Genomic DNA, 26044 nt, shown 5'->3' on the forward strand with positions numbered 1-26044 from the left:
ATGAGGAGAAAGGGACAGGCTGAATCAGCAGGTCGGAAACAAGGGATTGGGAGGATTCTCAGGTTTCCGGCTTGAGCAGCTGACAGGATGGAGATTACCAAAATTCAGAAAACTGGAAGGGAAATATGATTAGGAGGGGAAGACTAAGAATCTGTTAGATTTTCAAGTGTCGACACTAGGGGGCTGGGGTTGAGAGGAGAGATCTAAGGCTACAAGTATAAACTTGGGAGCTGTTAACACAGAGCTTGCAATTGAAGCTGAGGAAGTGAGTGTGAGAGCAGCTGGTGAGCAGAGAGAAGCTGGGGCGAGCTCTGAGGACATGTGACAGATAGGAGGGACTTGGGTGTAAGAGGAAGGGACAGCAGGAAGGTAGACAGACAAGTGGCTGGAAAGATGGTGAAGTGGCCAACCACAGGGTAAACTTTGATCTCCTCCTCCCTCACTTCTGTCTTTCTCTCTCCCTTCCCACCTTCCCAGCCTCCACCCACCCTGCACCAGGACTACCAGAGTAGGTTACTAACTAGACAGCTTGCGTTGTTTCTCCTTCGGATGCCTCCTGGATCCTCCTGCCAGAGTGATCTCTCTCTGGCTGCACTGTCCAATATAGTAGCTACTAGCCGCATGGGGCTATTTAATTTACATGAATTAAAATGAAACAGAATTACAAATGCAGTTCTTCTGTCTCACTAGCCACATTTCAAGTGCCTCCACAACCAGGTGGAGCTAAGTGGGCAGCAAAGACACAGAACAGACGAAAACATGGTCAGAGAAAGTGCCGCCGCTACAGATTCGCTTTGTCTTTTCAGTTCAAGAGTCCAAACCCTTAGTTGGAGACCGCTACATTCCACCCTAAACCTTTTTTTTAACTTCATCTCCTCCCACTCCCCTAGATCAGCTCTGTGCTGGATACAAACTGGGCACACCTCACTCTTTCCCACTTTCATTTACTGGCATAGGTCATGCTATTAGGATACCTTCCTGTAGTGTATCCACTGGGATGGTTAGGTTTGTGCATTGGTTTGCCTGGGCTTTAATTCCCAGTTATGCAACGAAACACGAATCTAAGAGTTGCTACGCACGTATTTTGTAGATGTGGTTAACATCTGCAATCAGATGACTTTAAGTAAAAGAAATGATCTGAGTGGGACTCATCCAATCAGTTGACTGGCCTTAAGAGAAAAACTAAGGCTTCTCCGAGAAAAAGAAATTCCACCTCTGGACTGCAGTGTCAACCCTTGCCCAAGAGTTTCCAGCCTGCCCTTCCTGCCACTGTGCTCCACAGATTAGAATCCACATTTGTGGAAGCAGGTTCCTTGAGATAACTCTCTTTAATAAATATTTCTCTGCATGTGTGTATTAATATAGATATATATGTGTGTACATATGTGTACACACATGTATAGATATATTTCTATACACATGTGTACACGTGTGTTTATGTGCATGATCCTACAGGTTCTGTTTTCTGGTAAAACCTCGACTGGTACAGATTTCAGTACTTAATGAAATGTACCCTTCAAGGTTGCAATATATACCACCTTCTTCAAAAATACAAACCTGATTTTTCAAAGACAATGATTTTTGACCTGGCTGCACACTTGAGTCACCTCTGTAAACTTTTATAAACATATTCAGGTTCTTTATATACACATATGCAAGAGTAAGATTAGTACATGAAGGTGGAGCTTGGGCCTTCACGTTTTACAAGAGTTTCTCCAGTAATTCTAATGCACAGCCGGATTGAGAACTACAGTCCAAACTGAACTCCTCTGGCATCTCTGCTGTAAGTGCCCCTGGAAATCATCAAACACAGCACACTGTCTTACATTCTTTCAACCAACCAACCAACCAACCAACCAGCATCAGTTGCATGACTAACATCTGTCAGATGATAATACAATGTGCAGGGGACAGAGGCATCAGTAATACCCACTCTTGGTCTTGAGGGTAAACACTGAGATATGCTGCTTGGTATTATCCCTTGAAGTACACTGATTAATGAATATTACGTGATGGAATAGACAAAAATTTTACTGTAGAATTTAGTGAAGCTGATAGTGGTTTATTCAAAATAGCACATAAATAGCTCTTATTTCTAGTTCAGCAAGGGTTAGTAAGTGCTCTACATGTTTATTAACAGACTGTACCATTGATATTTTGTAATAATGCCAGGTATGATTAATTCTCAACCCATTGATTATCTGGTAGGTACCTACGTGCCTGTAACTACTTTCTCAGGAGCATAAGTCACAAATGCTCCTGTGCGCTCCTCTAAGGAGAGCAGCACTAATTCCTGATGCAAACACAGTCTGATTTCATGTGCAAGGGAACAGGAAGGGTTTGGCTGGGCTGAACAATGTGGGGTTGTGGCCATTTCATGGCTAGCTAGCCCTGTGCCTGCAATGTGCTTTGCCAACTATAAGCCAATCCATAAATGTCAGGTAAGAATTCTCACTGTATTATTATTCTATGAACACGCTTTTCAGATAGCTAAAATGCTTTTCAATCTCTGTGTAGTCACTGAACAACACTCCTGTGAGGAAATCTACCGCTGATTTTTCTGCTTTTTATTCATGAGAAGACTGAGGTCCTAAAAGGAAAATCGACTTTTTTCCCAAGGGTCTGAGAGCAGAGTCGAGTAGGGACAGAGGGCTCTGATCCCCTGGAATTCTATCCATGCTCAGCTTCCTGGGGGCACTTCTAGAAGAACTTTCCCTCACAGAAAAGAAATTTTTTTTTTTTAGAGTAAAAACGCTTTTCAAAGTCACAGAAGTGCCTCCTCTCGTTTGCCTCTCTTCTTCCTCTTTCACAAGACAGTTTACTTTTTAAAAACACTTAAGGCTAATGAAAGTGCATGAAAGGGTGGTGATACCATTAGCATCACTAGATGATCTGTCAAAATTTTCATTATGTGTTTTTATTCTAAGGGATTTGGACTCTGCAGTCAAATTTTGCTCCAGCTAGAAGTATGGCCCTGACTTGATATATTCTAATTCATACTAACATCGTAAAGATTCGTATTATTGGTTTGCCCATTATAATTAATGAAAATGCTCTTTGGTAGTTATTACGATCTGTCAGATCACATTAATCTACATTTTGAAAAGTGACTTGGGAGAAGGAACCATAAATGCACTTTCTCTTTGAAGGAGCCATTAGGGTTTTCAGGGTAAAAGCAGATTTATAATTTTTGGGTTTTGGTTTTGTTTTAACCAGAGACAGACTTAATACATTTGAAACTTATAGTAAAAATGCACTTATTATTATTGTTGTTGAAATAAGGAAAACTACAGTTAACTATTGGGACTTCAGGAATAAAAGGATTTTAAATCATTTTTCCAAAGCCTCTAAGCCTTCCAAATTAATGAAGAGTTGGGAGGAACAGCTGCAGTTGAAATCTCACTGGGCTCCCCCTTCTCAATTTTCTAGGAATACTGTGAATTCATATTGTGTATACATTTCCACCAAGTTCTGTGTTTCTCTTTAAATTTTTATTTCAACTTTTTATTAACGCTGCTTTTAGGTCATGGCATGGTCAGGTCATTTACCAGCAGACTCTCAGCTTTAACTCAATTCTTTTGCTTCTGTGGGCTTTTTTGGCCATAACTGTGATATGCTTCTAGATGACTTATAATCAAATGAGTTCCATGGTAAATACTGATATTACATCTTTGTTCAGAGTGCCCTCAGAATGCCCAGGGCTCCCTGCTTTCCTCATGCGTGTTTTTGTCAAATTAACTTTGACATTCCCCAGATAACAGATAGCTCGCTGAATTTCAAATGGGATGCATTGTGGGGCAGGAATTCACAAAGCATGTTACAGTCAAGGGTTTCTGAAAATAGGGGAATAAAACCAGGTAGAAGGAACACTGTTACGTGGAGGAAAGGGTTTTAATCAATTACATAATTTGGCAGGTTGAATGAGGGAAATATAAAATGAAATGAAAGCAACTCAAATTCATCTGTGAGCCACATATAACTGACTGAAGCAGTATGTTCCCGGAAACATCCTCTCTTTCCCTCCTTCCCCGCTTTCCATCAACTACTACGACTGAACTACATTCGGTCCTGCTGCACATGAAACATGCATGCCCTTCCTTTCCTCCCGCACTGGCTCGTTCAACCATTCATCATCTCCTGCCTAGACTGTTATCCAGTACGTCTGTATGTGAACTACTCCAAGGAACTAAGGTAGTTTAATTATGAGAACGTCTTTCCACTGAAATGAAATCTGTCTGCCTATATATACCTCGTATCCATGAGTCTTAATAGCATATTTTGCACCTTCATCCACCTACTACCATTGTCAAATATTTAAAGTTGTTGTCATGTTCTTGCCTGTGTCAGGATCCACCACCACGCTCATCTTTCTCCTCTCAGTATGCTTCCCCTTAAAATGGAGCACCCAGACTGGCAGGTGGCTTTACCAATACTGAACAGGAGAAGCTTAGTACTGTCTTGGTTCTGAACACATAGGTACGAATGCAACCCAGATTTGCATAAACTTTCGGACACTGTTATTACATGCTCGATTCATACTGAGTTGAATTAACCAAATACCTAACCTCTTCATGTGATCAGTCATGAGCCTCAGCTCTTATGATCTTTCCTCAGGCGGATGATCTTTATGAATTAGGCACAAGAGCTGACTTTAATTCATATTGATTTTTGTCTCCTCTAGAAATTCATTTCCATCCATTATTCCAGAGTCTTGGTAAGATCAGTTACCCAGATAAGCACACTCTCACTAGGCACACATTTCTTCATTCTGTACTTAAATGCGATTTTTCCCCACACATCTTGCTAAACTCAAAACACAAAATATCTGTGGCTTTCTCCTGTTCTACAAGCCTAATCATGCCCATAAAAAAAAAAAAAAAAAAAAGGTGACGTGCTCTCAGTTTGACATGACTTATTTTTACTGAACTTATGTTGGTTCCTGATGACCTTTTCTTTTTTTTAACATTCACAACCCATCTGCTTAAAAAAAAAAAAACTCAGCTGTTATATCCCTGGAGATTAATGCTCCAGCTTCAATATCTCCATTTATCAGAAACAGTCTATGCCCAGCTTCCACTCTAACCCCACGCCTTTTGAAAACTGTCACATTTGTTCCTCCCGCTACTCTTCTGGCACCTGTCCTGGTCCCCACATCACCTCAAGATGACCAACTGTGGTCCCATGAGCAAATTTATAAGCTCTTTTAATACCCTACTGGATACACAATTTTTCTAGTCAGGAAATTTAATTCCTTTGGAATAACTGTATTCCTTTCCAAAACTGTCTCGTGCAGCATGGACCTCTATAGCCCCTTACCAGGACTTGAACCATTTCAATCTAAAGATCACCTTCATTAGCAGAAAAGACAAAAGTTGTAATAGAGAAGCTGATAAGCTCTTTTCTTCTCTGTCATCTTGTACCATTAGATTGTTTTCCTCAGGTTTGGGACCCACCACTGCTTCTTTAAGGCCTAACACAACTCAGAATCAATCCTTTTCTCTTTCACTTATGACGCCAAGCATTTGTTCACAAGCCTCAACTCACTCACTCACTCTGCACTTTAGTTTTATTCACACTTTTTTAGTAATAATGGAAAAAAAATAAGATTGGAGTGTTCCAAAGGATTCGTGCTAATGCACAGAACGATAATTTGTTAGCACTCTGCGTTCAACTGGCTTTAGCTAATCTGGCCTGGCTGGGCCTAGAAGCCTACTCACCATTTATGACTGTTTCTCTGGGAAAACACATCCTGCATTCCAAAAACGTGACTCGGAGAGAAATTTCTGAGATCTTTGCGTCTTGGACTGCCTATTTTTGCTCCTACCCCCCAATCCTAACAAATCCACAAATGTAGCTTCTGAATCAGCCACGTGAAACAGATGAGTAGGTCCCCCTTCCCCATATTCAGGCAAAGCACCATCACCTTGTTCTCCTGAATGCACAAAAAGCTTTCAACGCTGAAATGCCCTGTGAATTCTTACCACAAAAAAATGGGCCAATTTAGCAATGCTTACTATCCAGTTTATCTTTGATATCATTTCTCTTTCTGAGCCTCCTTTTGCTAAATTAATGTTCCTTTGTCTGGTTCCCCCCACCACCTTTTAAAAAAAATTTTATTGGAGCATCGTTGATGTACAATGTTGTGTTAGTTTCAGGTGTAGAGCAAAGCGAATGAGCTATACATAATTTTTCAGTTTCTTTTCCCATATAGATTATTATAGAATAGTGAGCAGAGTTTCCTGTGCTATCCAGTAGGTCCTTATTAGTTATCTATTTTATGTATAATAGTGTGTATATGTTAATCCCAATCTCCTAATTTGTCACTCTCCCCCACCCCTTTCCCTTTGGTAACCAAAAATTTGTTTTCAAAATCTGTGAGTCTGTGTCTGTTTTGTAAGTAAGTTCATTTGTATCACTTTTATTAGATTCCACACGTAAGTGATATCATATGATATTTGTCTTCTCTGACTGACTTACTTCACTTAGTATGATAATCTCTAGGTCCACCCATGTTGCTGCAAATAGCATTAATTCATACTTTTTTATAGCTGAGTAACAGTCCACTGTATATATGTACCACATCTTCTTTATTCATTCTCCTGTCGATGGACATTTAGGTTGCTTCCATGACCTGGCTACTGTAAATAGTGCTGCAATGAACACTGGGATGCATGTATCTTTCCAAATTACGGTTTTCTCTGGGTATATGCCCAGGAGTGGGATTGCAGGATCATATGGTAGTTCTATGTTTAGTTTTTTAAGGAACCTCCATACTGTTCTCAATAGTGGCTGCACCAATTTACATTCCCACCGACAGTGTAGGAGGGTTCCCTTTTCTCCACACCCTCTCCAGCATTTATTGTTTGTAGACTTTCTGATGATGGCCATTCTGACCCGTGTGAGGTGTTACCACACTGTAGTTTTGATTTGCACTTCTCTAATAATTAGTGATGCTGAACATCTTTTCATACGCTTTTTGGCCATCTTTATGTCTTCTTTGGAGAAATGTTTCCTTTTTTAGTTGTGTTTCTTTTCCGTTTTAGTTTAGTGAAGTTAGTGCCATAAAGTTACAAGGCAAAGCCACCCTATTCCTCTGTTTATAGAAGGCACAAGAGTGTAAGTCCAAATAAATAAATACTTGAACGGAAGAGTCCTGCTTTATCCCCAGTCTTCTGGATCCTGAAGATCGTTGGAGTTCGAGGCAGACTTTGGGACTTAAGTTGGGTTTCTTGGGATTCGCAAGGAAGACCTTGGACTGACCATAAAATAAACCTTATTCTCTCTCAATAGCCCCAGCACCAATTCAGTTGCCTCAGGGACGTTTAGACCAGAAATAACCAAAATGAAGTCTGGATTTGCGGTGGTGTGGGGGGGAAACAAAGATGAAAATGGATCCTTGAGCCTCCTTTTAAAGAAAACTTGACCAACCACTTTGAATCAAAACATGAAAACAAAAATCTACAGACCCATAGGCAGTTGGCTCTGATTTTTCTCAGACCATTCCCATGTCAGGAAAAAGAAGTAAGATTGACGTTCTCCTGGTTCTATGTGCCACTTTCAGAGTATTACTCTCCAATGTTCTTGGAGGAAGAAAAACAGTTCCATGTAGGTCCATGCAAGTAGAATATACCCCTGGAGTTTCCCAGAGCCTAGCATCTCCTATTTCCCAGCTGCTGCTACTGGTTCATTGAAAATCTGGCCCTGGCTCACATTTCCCTCTCTGTTCCAAGTCCTCCATCAGACAAGAAGCACACCTGCATCCACAGACATGACCAGTGCACCTTGGTCCGTCAGTAGATTGACCCCTTATGTCCAACAGTCTCCCTTTCATGCATTAACGGCCATGGTCCCGTCCAGGACCTCGTTATCACTTGAAAATCTTCCATTTCAAAGTCACTTACTCAAGAATCCCTCTTTCTGAAGACACCATCATCTTCTCATTTTACAGTGACCTCAGAGGCCCCATGACTTTTTCTAATCAGTCTGCAGATCCTCTTTTTCTTCCCTCCCCTCCTTTTTTAAGGTTACACTTCCCAGGTCATCCTTTCAGTAACACTCTTGCCAGAACTCTTTCCATCATGCCCGTCGAGCAAAGCCCCAGCTCTGGCTGCAGCCCACTATGCCCCTTCTCGGTGTCTGAGTGATGCCGGAGAAAGCCACAGCAGGGCAGCTTGGTATCATTGCAGATTCAGGCCCCTCGGCCCTACAGGGGCCCTCACCACTTCCCAGAAAGCCTAGCACTTTTTCTAGGTTTCTCCAGGTCTGACCGGGTCCCTGACCTGGTCGTGCTCAGTGTTCTCTTCACTCTCAGCAGCTGAGAATTGAAGCTGTCAGATGGGAACTCCCTCAGCTTCTCTCCATCGCGTCCATAAACCAAGAGCATCTGCCCTCCGCACCTGTGCCTGCCTGAGACGCTGCTCCTCCTACCTAATGAGGACTCCTCCACATCTATAAACCATTCCACGGCCTTTCTCAAGGCAGCTCTCTCCTCCAGAGCAGGGGTCCCCGACCCCCGGGCCATGGACCAGTGCCAGTCCGCGGCCCATGAGGAACCGGGCCGCACAGCAGGAGGTGAGCAGCGGGCGAGCCAGGGAAGCTTCATCTGCCGCTCCCTACTGCTGCCTACCGATCCCCACCGCTCACATTACCGCCTGAACCATCGCCCCCCACCCCGCCCGTGGAAAAATGGTCTTCCAAGAAACTGGTCCCTGGGGCCGAAAAGGTTGGGGACTGCTCCTCTAGAGTCACCTGTTCCCCTCACACGGATACTTCCTAGCAACATGTAAATGTGTGCAAGTCTCTCCACTTGACAGAAGGTAGTCATCCCTGGCCCTCATAATTCTCCTCCAGTTTTCTCTCATTCGCTAGCCCTTCAAACTCGTTCCTTGATAGAGAGGTCAGTATTTTCTACTTCCTTTTCTCCTTCTCATTCCATAATCCACTCTAATCTGGATTAAAGTAGCGTCCTCAACACTCCTGGGGAGCAGCCCTCTCAGAGGACACCTGTGACCTCAATGCCTTTTCTTTATTCATCTCACTCAGTGGTTGTCAAATGGGGACCATTTTGGTGATGTCTGGCGATATCTGGTGATCACGACGGGGGAGAGGGTCCTTTGCGCCTCATGGGTAGAGGCCAGGGACGCTGCTAAATATCCTACAACGCACAGGACAGCCTCCCGCAACAGAGCAATCCCGGCCAAGATGCCAGCGGCGCTGAGGTTGAGAAATCTGGACAGGATGATCCCTACGCAACACCTGAAACTACTCATCACTTCGTCTGTTTCTCAGCTTCTATCCTCTCACTCTCCAGATTTTCCTCCTACCTCTCTGGTGTTCTCCTTCTGCAGCTATCTATTGACTCCTGAGTCACTGCCCCTTATTCCTTGGAGATTTAAGCCTTGGTTCACTGTTACTTCTCCAACACACTACTCCTGACATAATCCTTGGGGCTCTCCTTATCCACATATATAATCCTTCTCACACCCCGTCTGTGCAAATCCACCCTGCCTCAGCCCAAAATTCCAGTGCTCATAGCCCAGACCTGGTCTGTACCACTTACTACTCCTCCCTCAGTTATAAACATCTGACTCTCCAACTACCACCTCCTATTTTTTCAGCTCATGCTCTTCAATACCCCAAACTCCAAAAATTACCAAACCCCATTAGGGTAGAAATCTATTGATCCTATTGCCCCACCTTCCTCATGTCTGTGGTCCTCTGCTCTTGCAAACACCCTGCAACTCTCTTACCCTTGTCTTGCTTTGCTGAACTGACCTGGAGAAACCCCCAAACAGGTAAATCAAACTCTGCCTGCTCCACACCTACTCCCCCAAGCTGGACTTAAATGGGAAAAGCAACTAACCTCAAGTGGGCTCTTAGGGCTGCCAGGCAATCATGTTCCATTACCCAGTGCGTTCACTCTCAGATGACTGTCTCATACCTTCTCTCTCTTCAGATCTCTTCATCTCTCTTCCTTCCTCAATCTTAGCTAATGGCTTTTTCCCCATTTCATTGATAAACGAGAAGCAGTCGAGAAAAAACTTCAACAAGCTCCTACTAGCAAATCTATTGATCTAATCCCACCTGGGTCCTAATACACTGGCTTCCCTCCTACTTCTAAGAATGAACTGTCTCTAAAGCTCTAGGTGGATGCCCACTTCTCCTCCCATAAGGAGGAGATTCCATCCCCTTCTTGCCCTCTCAAGGTCATCACTCCAGAAATTCTTCCCCCTCACTCCTGCCTTTTCAAAGTTTCTCTCTCTACTGGATTATTTCCATCACTTTACAAACAACCATTCCTGCCATCTTAAAACTAACTAGATAAATTTTAAAACTCTTTTCAACCTAAGCCCTTGCAGATAATACCCCCTTTCTCTGTATTCTTGTTCAGCAAGAACTTTTGAAAGTGTTATCTAAATGCCAGTATCCAATTCCTCTTCTCCCATTCCATTTTGAATCCTCTCTAATGAGCTTCTGGGTCCCCAGCACTCAGCTGAGACCTCTCTTTGTCAAGGTCTCTGCCATATTGCTAAATCCAACCACCCATCCTCATCAGCATCATTTGGGCATTCCTTCCTACTTTATACTTTCTTCCTTTGGCCTCCAGTACTCTCCTTGTTTTTCGCCACCTCACTGGTTCCTCCTTCTCAGTCTCCTCTGCTGATGCTTCCTCCTCTCTCCCTGACCTGTAAACACTTGAACCCCCCCAGGGCTCAGGCCAGGATTTCTTCCTGATTCATCTCACTCCCTCCCTTGCTGCTCATCTCCAGTCCCATAGCTTTAAATACTGTTCGTGTGCTGACAACTCCCAGGTCTCTAGCTAGATCCTTTCCTTGAACTTGGACTGGATGTCTCAAGCTTGACATACCCAGAACAGAATGTTGATTTTCCTCTGAAGAGTCTCCCTTCCAGCTGTTCCTTCCATAGTCTTCCAGGTCAAAAATCTTGGGAGTCATCCTCGATTGCTCATTCTCGCACACCTCACAGCTGATCTGTCAAAGAATCCTGTTGGTTCTACCTTCAAAACATTACCGAGAATTTGAGTATATCTCACTGCTGCCATAGTTAACACTCAGGACCAAGCCACCACCATCTGTCACCTGGATTCCTGAGAAGCCCAATAGACCTTCCTGCTTCTGCTCTGTTCCACCATACTGTTCTCACAATAGCCAAAGTGATCCTGCTAAAACTAGGTGAGGTCAGGTAAAGTCACCCTTCTGCTCAAAACCCCCCAGTTTATCTTGCCAAGGGTTACCCTTGAGAACTAAAATATTGCCTGCCATATCAGTAAACAAAGGTTGTTGCTTCACATTGCAGCCGCCTGGACGGTGAGCGCTGAGGGAACTCAGGATGGAGACAAACAGGCTGCCCACTGCCAAGCTCATCTAGCAGTCAGCCGCTGCAGCCACCCCCATACAATGCACCTGAGGAGACTGGCCCCCAGGTCGCTAAGGTGCGTGTCAAAGGAGTGATTTCAGTGAGCCCAGACTCTTGCATCTTCCCATACATAGAAAAGCAATAAATTCTTTCACCTGAGATAGCTGGTTTTCTTTTCTTAACAGTAATCCTTTGATGTTCTGACTACCTGGTCTTTTGTTGCAAAAACTTCTATATATCCTGGCTTCCCTCCTTGCTTCTTCGGAGCAGTCTCTCAGAGTTATTTGAGATGCTGTCTCCCAGGCTCGAAGTCCTAAGAAAGTCCACCAAATAAAACATAACTCTCAACTTTTAGGTTGTGCATTTTTTTCAGACAACACCCTCAAATAACTTCCCAACTCAAAGTAAAACCAAAGTGTTTACAATCGCCTGTAAAGTCCCCACTAGCTACTATTCTCACCACCCTTCATTCTACTCCAGTCACATTGGCCTCCTTTCCCCAAACCTTCCACCAACTCCCACCTCAAGACCTTTGTTCCTGTTGTTCCCTCTGCCTGGAATGCTCTTCATCTAGTTTTCCAAAGAGTTGGCTCCAGCATCCCTGCTTCAGGTCTTTCCACTGATCACCTTCTCAGTGAGATTTGCCCTGTACACCTTGTTGAAAACTGTAACCAACTCCCTCTGCAACACACACATATAATCCTTCCTTTATTTTTCTCTGAAGGATTTACCATCATCTGACATGTTGTGCTTTATTCATTTTGTGTTTTATGTTTCCCCTACCAAAATGTAAGCTCCACACGTGCAAGGATGTCTTCTGTTTGTCCGCTACAGTGCTTAAAATAGTAGACATCAAATAAAGATTTGTTGACTGAATTAAGATTTTAACTCTTTCTTCAAGGTCACATCTATTTTCATCTAGTTAAAGACAAACAAATTTGAATTTCAGGAAATCAACTGTATTCTCTGTTAAGCAGTATCTTCTCTCAAAAGGGGAGCCAGTTACACAAAATTCCAAATGGCATAAGAATTCTTCCAACCTCCTTCTCTCTGCATAACCATGAGTGCTGAATGAAGGGAACACATTTGCTCCACTTTAATCCTCATCTTCCCGAGTCTCTTTTCCTTTTCTAAATCCTGAGGTTTCTCATCATCTTCCCTGGTTTACCCTGTTGTAATCCTAATATTCTTTTGCCAGCCCAAACTCTATCTTGTTACTTACACCACATTTGGTAGAAGGTAAACAAAGGGAAACATCATCAACTGGCATGAGACAAGAGGCTATAAGAATCCTCCTGCCTCTAAAAAGCCCAGGGAGTCATAAATAAACCTCAAGTTCTGGAAAGGCCGAAAGACAGGGTATTACTATCGAGACTTAGATCATAAAATGTAATTCCTTAGCCTTCTCTTTCCTTCCACGTGTTCTCATGTTGACTGCAGCCTGGTTTCTATCCAGCATGCTGCAAGCAGATTCACCGTTGCTAGATCAGAGTTCCTCCCCATACCCCATCCTTCGCCCCATGTATACTCAGGCAATCAGACCCATGTGAGTTCCTGGGTCAGTGCCAACAGAGGCAGGGTTTCTAGAAAGAGCCTTGACCACTACCCAACATTTCCCCCTACTAACCCCTCAATCCCCAGGTTTTTTTCCTACTCCCCGGGGCTTGGGATCAACCTGGGGTCTGCTGGGGCAGTCACGCTGGCTGGGCCCCTGCAGTGACGCCTAGATCACCTTTGCTCTTAACTACATCTGGGATTGGGAGCACTGGTGGGAGCCTGGGATGCCCTACATCTGTGCTGCCATGCTGCAGGACCACCTTTATATGCTCCATCCCCAGGTGGATGGCTCCCCATCCTTGGTTCTAACCAGCTTGGCCAGTGCTGCAGTCTCTACTTCTAGTCTGAACTCCTACAAGTTTATCTGGGTCTCTGGTACTCAGTTCCCAGCCTCACTCTGGTCAATCCCTTTCCTCATAGAGTCTGATACCTGTCATCACACACCCCATCTACTTTCAGGGTCCGTGTCCCAAAATGATGGTCACCAATCACATGGGCCCAGAGCATCCGACCATGCCACCGTTTCCTCGACAAGTTCCCTCTTGAACTAACTGCTCTGAAAATTCTAATGTAATGAATTACAGTTCATTGGCACAAGGGAACAGAAAATGTCAGAGAAGATATCAGTGTCAGAGGAAAAAACCAGCATGGCGCTGTACACCTTAAACTTACACTGTGCTATGTGTTAATTATATCTCAATAAAACTGGGGAAAAAACGGTATGGGAAAATGTTCAGGATAAAACATTAAGTTAACAAAGCAGGTTATAAAACAGATTTTCATTGTGCTTAAACAAAAAACTGAACCACGACAGAGATGGTTTCCCACCAGAGTGAGATAACCAAGGGACTCTCTGTAAGGTCAGCCCTTAGCCAGGTCCCTTTCACCTTGACCCTCACCCACACATGCACCTCACCTCGGAGTGGGTCTACGTCTAGTTTCAACATGTTCCCAGCTCCTCACAAGCTTTGGGGTGGCAACAACACATGCACCTATGTTCACATCTTCATTCACCTTTTAACATGTCAGCGTGGTTTGGCTAAACTCACCCACTTCAGCCCACAGAGTGGAGCAGACAGTGGGGAGGGGCAACATGTGATCACGGGACAAACTCTGCCCTGCAAGGTGGCCGCTGTCTGCAGGCACATGAGGGATTCACAACAGCATTTCTTTACCCGTGATTTATGTAGACTACACGGCAATACTTTGTCTGACTAATCACACTACACACCTGAACTGGGAAGGAAACCTTTAATGTACTTATCATGCCATAAGGAGCACTGCTCTCAGGCCTTGTTTCAAACGAAAGAAAAACAAATTCTGAAGGAAACTAATAATGATAAGGATTTTGTCCTCCCTCTTGGCCAAACTATGTAACTATATAAATACTATATAAATACAAAACTATATAAATACATTCTGTACAAAAACACTGGGCTCTTCATCCTTCTAAAATCTGAACTATTTGAGGATAAGGCCTGAGTAAACACGGTCTATGCCTTGCTTTATTTCCGTTCAACTCAGCAAACTGCGGCTGGACCTTCCGAAATGCCACCCGGAGAAGAACAGAAGGCTGATTATCCAGTTCCTTTTATTCTTCTCTCTCTTTTCTGTTTCCAATTTTGCTTTGCCTTTGGGCTCTTTTTTTTTTTTTTTTTGGCATATACAGAATTTATTTTTTATTTTGGGGGGCTCTTTTTGCTCCCAGTTTTGTACTGGTGTCCCTGTTTCTAATTTAAGATTTTGGTTTGGATCAACTTAGCTGACTCTGTCCTGGCATGTGCCCAATCCGCCACCTCCCCAACTGCAGCCACCCATTCTGACCGATGCTATAACGTTCTGCCTACAAAAGAGGCTTCCCTTAAATATCGGGCCTGAGTCCCCTGAGTCCCCTATTCTCAAGGCAGCTTCTATACATCCCGTTTGTTTACCATGGAGACAGCTCGGGAAATACATGTTTACTATGGAACTGGGAGTACATGGGCTACTGTGATGCTGACGAGAAAACACAAGCAGCTATGTACGTGCTACACAAAGATGTGGCAGGCAATGATCATCAGATGTGTGAAAATTTATAAAGCACAAGAAAATCACAGATTCCTCCCTGAATATGATATGAACACACAGTTAGAGAAAGATAATAGCCAGGATATAGAGATCTGATATCAACCACACAAATAAGGAAACTGTGATTAACAATTTCAGCATCAGGGCTTCCCTGGTGGCACAGTGGTTAAGAATCCACCTGCGAGTGCAAGGGACACGGGTTTGAGCCCTGGTCCGGGAAGATCCCACAGGCCTCAGAGCAACTAAGCCCGTGTACCACAACTACTGAGCCTGCGCTCTAGAGCCCGCGTGCCACAACTACTGAGCCCATGTGCCACAACTACTGAAGCCCATGCAGCTAGAGGCCCTGCTCCGCAACGAGAAGCCACCACAGTGAGAAGCCTGCGCACCACAACAAAGAGCAGCCCTCGCACAGCAACAAAGACCCAACGCAGCCAAAATAAATAAAGCTATTAAAAAAAGAAAAAAAAAAAAGCAGTTAGAAAATAACAAAAGAGAAAAAGGTCAGCTCCATGAGTCTGTACCAATATCATACTCAAACGTGAATATCTGTGTCAATTCTACTTTGGGGCTGTAACGGCAGAAGTCAGAAAAAAACACAAAACTGCTCTGTTACTTTAAGATGCAGGAATACTGGCGAGCATTCACAATTCTGCTTCACTGAAAATCTCACTAAATATAATAGAGAAGTCATTGAATACTATGTCTTTCCATTATACCCAAGTGATTTTCACAGTAGGCAATCTGCTAGTACACCACAGGAGTCCCACACTTTGAAATAAAATGGCATTGTGGATAGAGTCTCATGTGCCATCCCTTTTCAGTCCAGAGACCTGCCTAGTTTCCTTACTCTTGGCTGAATTGAGGGGACAATCCACAAAGAGTGTGTGAGAAGAGGGAAAGCACATAATGAGGTGGCTTTTTGTTGTTGTTTTTTTTCCGCTATCAATAATATAATTGTGCTCTGCCAATTACTGGAGTGGCGACTACACATCATACTTTGAAAATTAAAAAAAGATTTTTCCATTGCTAAGTTGGTAGACAAGCCATTTGCAGCAGGGGGCAAAAATCAGTAAATCTAGGTGGATCCTGGCATGCTTTCCTTACACATCTGGTGCAATAACACGGTATAGGAATTAGAGACATACTTCTTCCCATCACCCTCTTCAAATAAGCCTAATATAAAACCTATTTAGTAAGGACATTCTCCACCAGGCATCCTATGTGCTTAATCTTCTTTAAACAAGGCATTAATAAAATCACAGTAGCATCTAATAAGATTTTTAATTCCTTGAGGGTAGGAACCATGGCTAATCTTTTAATGAGTCTAATTTAGTGAGAGCACTTAGTTCCCTTCTTAGCAGAAACAACCAATAGAATATCCCTAGCCCTACAAGATGTATCCATATAGGTTGTGTTACTGAGGCTCCAGAATGAAAAAGGAATTGGACTGGTCAGTGGACCTGGATGTGCTCAGTAGAGACTGGTTTCCAGAGTTTTTGACAGCAGAAACTGGTAGCAAGGGAGTCAATGAATAAAGGGGGAGTTTCAGACACACAGTGCTATTTTACTGCAGAACAAGTTCCCATTTGCTATTACAAGCAGCGTGAAGAGCAAGCTTACAGTGCATGATGCCAAGACGCTGTAGTTCAGGAACGTGCTCCCCAGAGGACGAGAGCTTTGCACACAGAGTCCTAACAGCGAGGCCTGTGCCAGATCTAGAGCCACTGAAGGCAAGAACTCATTTAAAAACAAAACAAAACAAAAAACCCTCTTTCTCCACTTTGTGAGAAACCTCTAGCTAACTGATACAAATTTAAGATAGAGTGGTAGTACTCACAAACTCCGGGGTTCGGAAATCCTGCTGACTTTCCAGTGATCCAAAACCGGAGACAATTCTCTGTTCAAGGTTTTCCAAGACTGAAAAGAAACAAAAAAACGAATAAATAAATGAGCATGATCTTCAGTTGGCTCACATACTTTTTTTTGCTTTTAAGTCAGCAGCATTGGCTTAACTATTTTTAGCGTCTGTGGCACACTTACAGGTTGACATTATTTAAGGCTTTTGGAAATCAGGACACTCAAAATCTTCAGTAGCTATTTCATCTACTAGACAACGCCACACTTGTAGGATATTAGGTCCTAAAATGCTCTAAGGCTAGATCTACCATGGAAAATCACTTAGCTTCTACATGGAAGGACATGGCAACTAAATGTTATAAAATTCCAGCTCAGGAACACTTTAGCCTATTGATGTTCTTTTTTCTTCCACATGTCAGGGAACTGATGTGGAGTCATTTTAGGGTAGTAACTTTCTGTTTTAAAATCTGTTGACTAGCACTATCTAACAGAAATATACTGGGAGCCAAACAAAATATTCTAGTAGCTACATTAAGAAAGAGAAATAGGTAAAATTATTTTTAGTAGTAAGATTTATTTAACCTGATATACCCAGATTATCATTTCAACATGTGTGTATTCAGTATAAAAAATTATTAGTGAACTATTTTACATTTGGGGGGTATTCTTATACTCACAACACATCTCAATTTGCACTAGCCACATTTCAAAAGCTCAATAACATCATGGGACCAGTGGTTACTACACTGGACAGCACAGTGTTAAGAGGGATAAATCCAGAAGGTGGGTTGTTCTGCAAGACACTAGTCTCCTCTTGTAAACACGTTCCTGATGTGAATAAAAGGGACTGTTCCAGATTAAAAGACACCAAGAGAACAAAACAACCATTTGCAGTGTGTGGTTCTGGGTTGGATCCTGGTTTAAACAATCCAGATATAAAAGACTTAAAAACAAACTGCGAAAATTTGAATACTGATTAAGTGTTGGGTTATATTAATATCGATAAGTATAACCACGTAATGGCCATGTAGAAAAATGTTCTTAGTTAAATAAACTTACATAAATAGTCAAATATTATTAAGCATTTAAATAAATATTCTCATTTATCAACAGGTCCAGCCTCTTCAGCAAATCAATGACATGAAAAAGGTAGACTGTTAGAGATTTAAAGAGCCCTACGGAACAGAACTCCAACGTGTGTTTTTTCCCACACCACTGAACAATTAATTCAATTCTGACACGAGCTACCTGAAGGTAGCATCAGATTCCACAGTTTATGGGCTCAAGACTGCCCCCATTTCAGATGCCAATCGGAAGTCCATGTTGTCACCTGTGCTTCTGACTAACTGGCTATAAATTGGAGGTTCCCACCACCCTCTCCTCAGGCTCAATTAATTTGTTAGAGTGGCTCACAGAACTCAGAGAAACATTTATTACATTTACCAGTTTAGTATAAAGGATGTTATAAAGCAGGGGTCCTCAACCCCCGGACCACGGACTGGTACCGGTGCCTGGCCTGTTAGGAACCGGGCTGCACAGCAGGAGGTGAGCGGTGGGTGAGCGAGCGAAGCTTCATCTGTATTTACAGCCGCTCCCCATCGCTCACATTACCGCCTGAGCTCCGCCTCCTGTCAGATCAGCGGCGGCATTAGATTCTCATAGGAATGCAAACCCTACCGTGAACTGCACATGCGAGGAATCTAGGCTGCACTCTCCTTGAGACTCTAATGCCTGATGATCTGAGGTGGAGCTGAGGCGGTGATGCTAGCGCTGGGGAGCGGCTGCAAATACAGATTATCATTAGCAGAGAGGTTTGACTGCACAGAGACCATAATCAATTGCTTGCAGACTCATATCTAAATTCTATCAGTGAGTGGCAAGTGACGATTAAGCTGCATCTTACGGAGTAGACTGGATATAAGCAACACACTTTGGGTGTCACTGTCTCCCATCACCCCCAGATGGGACCATCTAGTTGCAGGAAAACAAGCTCAGGGCTCCCACTGATTCTGTATTATGGCGAGTTGTATAACTATTTCATTATATATTGCAATGTAATAATAGAAATAAAGCGCACAATAAATGTAATGCCCTTGAATCATCCCAAAACCATCCCCCGCCCCTCCCCCATCTGTGGAAAAACTGTCTTCCACGAAACCAGTCCCCGGTGCCAAAAAGGTTGGGGCCCGCTGTTATAAAGGATACAGATGCACAGCCAGATGAGGAGGTACAGGGGCAAGGTGTGTGGGGAGAGGTGCAGAGCTTCCATGCCCTCTCCAGGCGCCCTGCTCTCCCCACAGCTCCACCTGTTCACCAACCTGAAGCTCTCCAAACCCTGTCCTTTTGGGGTTTTATGGAGGCTTCATTACAGAGGCATGAGTGATTGACGATCAGTGGCCATCGGTAATTGATTCAATTTGCCCCTCTCCCCTACCCCGGGGGTCAGGGGGGTGGGACTGAAAATTTCTACCCTCTAATCACTTGGTGGGTTCCCTGGGCAGCCAGCCCCCCTCCTTTGGTTACCTAGGGGCTGTCCAAGCACCTCATTATCATAACAAAGGGCATCTTTATCCCTCTCATCACGCTGGAAATTCCAAGAGTTTTAAAAAAGGAGCTCTGTGGGAATTCCCTGGCGGTCCAGTGGTTAAGGCTCCACACTCTCACTGCTCCAATCCCTGTCTGGAGAACTAAAACCCCACAAGCTGCGAGGTGCGGCCAAAAAATAATAATAATAAATAAATAAATAAATAAAAAAGGAGCTCTGTGACATGAACCAAGGAAGAACAAATATATATTTCTTATTACAAATCACAATATCACAACCACCATTAGCTATATGTGGTACTCAGCTGGATCTTAACTTGAACAAACCAGCTATAAAGGTTTGCTTTTATCAAAACTAGGGGTGGAAGGTTTGTTTGTATTTATCAAAACTAGGAAGATTGAGTATGGGATAAGCTTTAAGTTACGGTAAATTACTTTTAATTTTATGAAGTGTGATGTTAGCTTTGTAGTGACTTTTTAATTGCATATTACTTTTTTTTTAATCCATTAGAGGCTTTCATGAAAGAAGAGACTGGGTTCCTATCAACCCAGAAAAATTCCCTTCAGTGGCCCCAAAGAAAGCTGGGTATGTATAGGTGAGAGTTATGAGATCTCTAAGTGATTGTTTAACAAAACCAAACTATCGGCCAACCACTCAGCTATTTGGCACATCACTAAGAAACATCCCAATATCTGGACTAGACTTCAGGTTCACTCAGAATCTTGCCCACTAAACTCATATCACTGTAAGCCTATGAACTGCAAGAAAGTGCCAGTAGTAAAGAACACAGACAAGTGATTCTAACGCTTCTGAAAAACTGAGTTCATCACAGGACCCCTAAATGTGAACCAGAGCAGAAACAGGAAAGAGATGAGGTGAGCCATGGCTTGCAGAGCTGTGACCAGAGCCGAAATTAAGGTGCTTGCCCCTGAGAACTCCAGGGGCCAGGGGGCGACAGCAAGTACTACACAGTCTGTTACATTCAGCAAGTACTGCATAGTCTGTTACACTCAGGGAATTGTAATAAACTGGTTATTCCAACATCAGAACAAGTTGTCCAAGATAATTACATTCTTGCAGGCCACCTTTAAAACTTGCTAAAATGTGTTTATACTAGTGGCTGTGAGGGTGGGTTTTCAATTGGTGTTTTGCAGCTTGGTTTACAAGTAAGAAGAAAAGACCTTTTTATAGCAGTAAGATAGACACTGATGAAATTGTATCTGTGGTGCTTATGATTCACTTTTTTCTTCCTGGCAGAACTAGCAAGTCAGAGAAACATAATACTGCAGGTATTTTTTTAAACAAGTACTGTAAACCTGATGGAGTGACTTGACTTTTGCATCTTATCCGGATTCCTTTAGAAAGAGATGCCCAATTTACCTATTATGTATCTGGGGTCAACAGATGGGACAGAGCTGCTGTTGTTGACTTTTTTTTTTTTTTTTTTTTAATGAAAGGATAAGCTTAAGAAAGTACAGGGCTTCCCTGGTGGCACAGTGGTTGACAGTCCGCCTGACAATGCAGGGGACATGGGTTCGTGCCCCGGTCCGGGAAGATCCCACATTCCGCGGAGCGGCTGGGCCCGTGAGCCATGGCCGCTGAGCCTGCGTGTCCGGAGCCTGTGCTCCACAACGGGAGAGGCCACAACAGTGAGAGGCCCGCGTACCGCAAAAAGAAAAAAAAAAAAAGAAAAAAAAAAGAAAGTACAAATTTTGCCTAAACACAGAGGAGAAAGAAGATGTATTGCCCAGATGTTCTATCAAATTAAAGGCATCTATGCAGCTTGACAGGATTTGTGAGAGAAAATATAGAACTATTTATAATTTTAGTTATTCTGTTGGTAATGGAAACTAACAGATTCACTGGTTAATGTCAACACAAAGTAGAACCTGTAAATTTGAGTGAATAAAACAGAAATGGCTTAATTGAAACATCATCCAGGTAGAACAAAGCTGCAGCTGTTGCTCTCATTACCTAATACAGTACTGAGAAGCAAATGGTTTATGATGCTAATATGATAATTATACTTCCCTACTGAGGGTCTCCAGTTACTGTTTGATATTCTCATTTCTGGTAATCTAACACAGTTGAAAAAGTTCATTTCTCAGCAAAAATAAAATAGTCAAAATCTAGGTGACACTTTGAGGGCTTTTTATTAAAATAGCTGCAGAATCAGGAAAAAGATCCTAAAAAGGCAAAAATGTTCATTTAATTTTCTTCTTTATATAAGTCATTTTAAAATGTAATATTTTGAAATGCATTTTTCATATTGCCGTAATACCTCACTTTATACTACAGAAGTACCACCTTGAATGACACCATGATTACCTCATTTAATTTTGGCACTTGGAATATAAAAAGCATGTGGTACCTCTATGTTATCTGTTCATCACAAAGCTGCTGAGAGAACTGAAAACTGTTTATTCAATGAAAAATCTTTGGTCCTGACATGTTGATATAATTTTGTATGGATGCAATGTGAAAGTTCAACTGGAAGTCAGGTTCAACAAACATTCATTGCCTGGTTTATACATATTTTGCACAGTCATTGTGTTCTTAGGCCCTGGGAATACCAAGAAGAACCAGACAAAGTTCTCTCTTCTTGAGGAAAGGAATTTGAGACATGATAAATCCTATTTTGAGGATAATTAGTAAGTGCTAGGCTAGACAGACTAATGGAGTATTGTAGGAATACCAAAGAAAACACTGTATACACATACATCAACTGGTTTACTATAGGCAAAACTCAAATAATTGAGGCTTTGGTCAAAAGAAACTCACTATTTACTTTTCCTAAATTTAATAGTAATTAATCACATAACAATTAGCTTAAAATGAAAGAAATAGAAACAATATTTTTAAAACTTTATCAATGCAGTTACTATAGTAAGATTAAAGGAATAAAGTCATTGGTGGTACTAGTTGACATACATGAAGGCCCCAACAGAAATGTCTAGAAGTCCAGTCACATTAATGAGTTAATAAGAGAACAGTAGAAACCTCACCAGAAAGTTGCAGTTCACATGATTACTTGTCTATCAATTAGAAATGGAAATCATCCCAACTGCAAAATGGAGAGGTAACTTCTACAGCAAAGATGATTGAGATTTACCTAAAATGGGCAATAAAACGAGCCATCATCTACATTTTATAACTTGGATAACCTATTATCCATCAGAAAACACAAAACGACCTCTCGGGAACGTCATGCGTAAGGCCCAAAGACTGCCTGATAAGCAGTGCCCAGCAATAAAAGTAATCAGAATTAGGCATCCACACTATATCTAACTTACAGCATCAGTATGGCAGGTCATTGGGTCCAAATCACATCTTCTTTATGGTGACTGGTTGTGAATGAAATGGTCAGAGGCATAGCAAGTATATGAGAGATAGCAGGTGAAAACAGACCGTGGCCTGGTGCAAAGGGCACTGTGCATGGATTAAGGGGATTGATTGGGTTGACCTGCAACTTAGTTGCATGATCCTGAGCAATGACCTATTCTCAATTTATCTGAAACTAGTTAAAAAATTACTTTCCCTGGTTATCTTACAGGTTGTGCAAAGAATACAAATGACAATTCAAAATCATGTTAAAAAAATAAAACACTATCTAAATATAAATTAAGTTCACGTACATAGAACATAATCATATCATATCGTGACATGAAGAAATGTAAACAGAAATTTCCTGAGGGTGTTATAACATGCCTGGCACTTCTAAAGGTCTGATCTTACTTAATCTTCTTTGTATCCTCGTTTTCACAGATGATGAAAATTTAGATATCATTAGTTGCCTGAAGTCAACGACTAGAAGTGATACAATGGCAGTCTGAATCTGACTCCAAAACTGGACATCTTTTTGAATTCACTAATGTCTCCTAAGCTGCTCTAAATAATTCCAAGGGGTCCCCTGATGCTAAATGTAACTTGGTAATGAATTAAAATAGCACGGTAAGTCAGAAAAGTATTAACTTGACTAATACATCTTGAAAAACAAATAATGAAAAAAAAATGCAGTGAAATTTATTGGTATAGTACTCACAATTAGAAGAATTAATGGAAAATCTCCACAAAATAAACAAACAAATACAATATTCTGACAAGTGGCTAAAGATATTCACATGCCAAGGATGGAGCTAGGTGATGAAGAGGGTATAGAAACTGTCCTCAGGAATCCCATGATCTAGTGAATGTACAATTAAAGAAGTGTTAAAAGAATGGGCCATATTGCCTTAGGAATGAAGATATGGTCACATATCTAGATTGGGCAGGACGTCTAGTGATCTGCCAAGCATCCTATACCTATACCTCTCTTCTCCCACTGGACTAGAAGTCTCTGAAAACTGGATCTCAGCATATATCTAATGTTTAACCTGAATAACCTGGCACTCACCAGCCACTATTTTTAAAGCAACCACACACTGGGACCACCATTTCCTGTCACTCCGTAATTTCCAGATATCATGTGGGCCTGCCCAGTCTCACTCCCCACACCACCTAAGGCTAAGCCTATACCCCACGTGTCGCATCATCCTATGATATCGTATTTGGTCTCCAGGTTCCAGTGTCTCTTTCTCTGGCTTCAGTTTTACAGGATCCACTGCAGTTTGGTGATGGGAAGAGGAAAATCGATTTTCCCTATTATCCAAAGGCTGTAAACTTAAAGATTATAGGCCCTGTAATATTAAATGCTATTCTAAAATGGGTCCAAAGAGTCATTATTAATGAAAATAAAGTTAATAATGAAATATAAAACACAAAGACAGGAGAGTTCCTTTCAAGGTTAAGACGGCTGCGTTTTACCACCCAGGGCAGTGGACTTGATTCACAAGACCTCTATGCAGTATGACCCTGTGGCTTCAGGCACATCACTCAACCCTAAGTCTCAGTTTCCTCATCATTAAAATGTGGATTATAATGCCTACATCAAAAAGTGGAGAATAAATTAACTGACACATATATAAAAGTGACTCGAAGACTGTTAAGTACTGTATAACTATTGGGTACTTTTTTTTACAACTTCATTCTTTAATAAATTTTGGCATCCTTTACCTTGTTAGGCACCCATTTTTCCCTCTGACTTTTTACCTTGACTATCCCTACCATTCATTCCTTTTATAAGAAAATGAATTTAAACATAGAAAAAGATAACATTAATTCAGCAAATATTTCTGAATGACCTCAGTGGCCTAAGCACTGCTGGCTACTAACTTTCAATGAAAAGAAATGTGAATCAGGAAATGTTTCTTCACTTTTCTGAATTTGGATGGATCAGTCCCTTACCACAGCTTGCTACTGACATATAAACTAAACTGTGGCATTCTCCTCTAATCATTCCGGGAATGCAAATTCCAAATTGAATTTGATGGTTTCTTTTAGAGTTCTGTTTTTCCCATCTTCAGAAACACAAAAGTGTGCTCTCTCTCTCATATTTCTGGAAGTGAAAAAAACAGCTAAAGTGGGAAGAAGGAAAAAAGCACTTATGAATATGTCAAATTTGTTAGGGTAAGAACATTTTCTTCCCTTTTTTTTTGGACTCATGACTAGGACCCAGTACTACCCTTCAAGTAATTTAGAATATAAATATTTTCCCTACATTATGGTAAAAACTGCCTTGTTTCAAAGGTGCCCCCTGTTGTATCTCCCTTCTTGATTAATGTATTAGCATTGATTCAACCACCTAAACTACAGCTGGGGCCATTTTTGACTTTTCTCTTTCCCCCACTCTTGATATTTAGTCAGTCACCAAGTTTTATCCTTTTTATATTCAATCTTATCCTTAGTACATTCTACCTGGAATGCACCTCCCCTCACCACCATTTTACCCTTTCTTTAAATTTTTTTTTCAATGTCACCATTTACGTACCAGGAGCTGCCTCAACCTCACATTCTTATAGCACTTTGCAGGTCTAGTAAAACCTATCATATCACTATGAAAGGTGTCCAAACACTGAACTGTTGCATTATTAGTTATTAAAATATAGTACTTTCAGTTGGTCTTCTGGTTAGAGTGTGAAAAAGAAATAAAAATTAGTGATTATTATAAATAAATTTGCAGCTTATATGGAACAGAGTCCCAAATAATCACATAGTAGTTACTCTCTCACAAACTGGTCACCTCCAAGAAGATAAAATCTGGAAAAAACATACATGTCCATCCCCTTTATCACACTGTATGGTCATGACTTGCTTTTCTTCTCCACTTGGTCCTGGAGCTCCTAGAGGGCAAGTCACTGTCTTAATTTATTCTGTTTCCTCAGAACCTGAAGTAATACCTAGCATATCATGGATCTCCGTACATGAGCGAATAAATGATGGAATGAATTATAAATGCTTTGTCACTCTAGAAAAGTTACTAGTGCTCAATTCCTCAGAGTGAATTTAATTACCTATGTAATAATAAGAGAGTTTTAATATTTCCAGAAATATATTGCATTGGGCCACACTGGGATATGTCCACATACAAAACAGGCCAATAGTAAAGTGTCCTTTCAAGATAATAGTCTTCAAATGCTTGGACAATATTTACAAAAAGGAGAGGCTCTGCTTCCCCTCCACCCTGCCAACTGCTCCAGCAACGCATCAGGCAGGAACATTTCCTACCTGCAGCACCGAAGACTTCACAGCAGAAGGAAAGGC

At 41.9% G+C, this 26044-nt stretch overlaps 1 protein-coding gene across 3 annotated transcripts in view; it reads right to left on the reverse strand.

The window, feature by feature from the left end:
• Positions 1-26044, reverse strand: part of ANO6 (anoctamin 6) — a 200350-nt gene that overhangs the window by 106336 nt on the left and 67970 nt on the right. For all 3 annotated transcript variants that reach the window (XM_027093542.1, XM_027093540.1, XM_027093541.1), the window contains one exon: positions 16841-16920. In XM_027093542.1, the coding sequence (XP_026949343.1) occupies positions 16841-16920 (80 nt within the window). The remainder of the gene's footprint in view (positions 1-16840; positions 16921-26044) is intronic.

Source organism: Aethalodelphis obliquidens, unplaced genomic scaffold, assembly GCF_003676395.1.
Source record: "Aethalodelphis obliquidens isolate GAN/ISIS:26980383/991018 unplaced genomic scaffold, ASM367639v1 scaffold84, whole genome shotgun sequence".
NCBI lineage: Eukaryota > Metazoa > Chordata > Mammalia > Artiodactyla > Delphinidae > Aethalodelphis > Aethalodelphis obliquidens.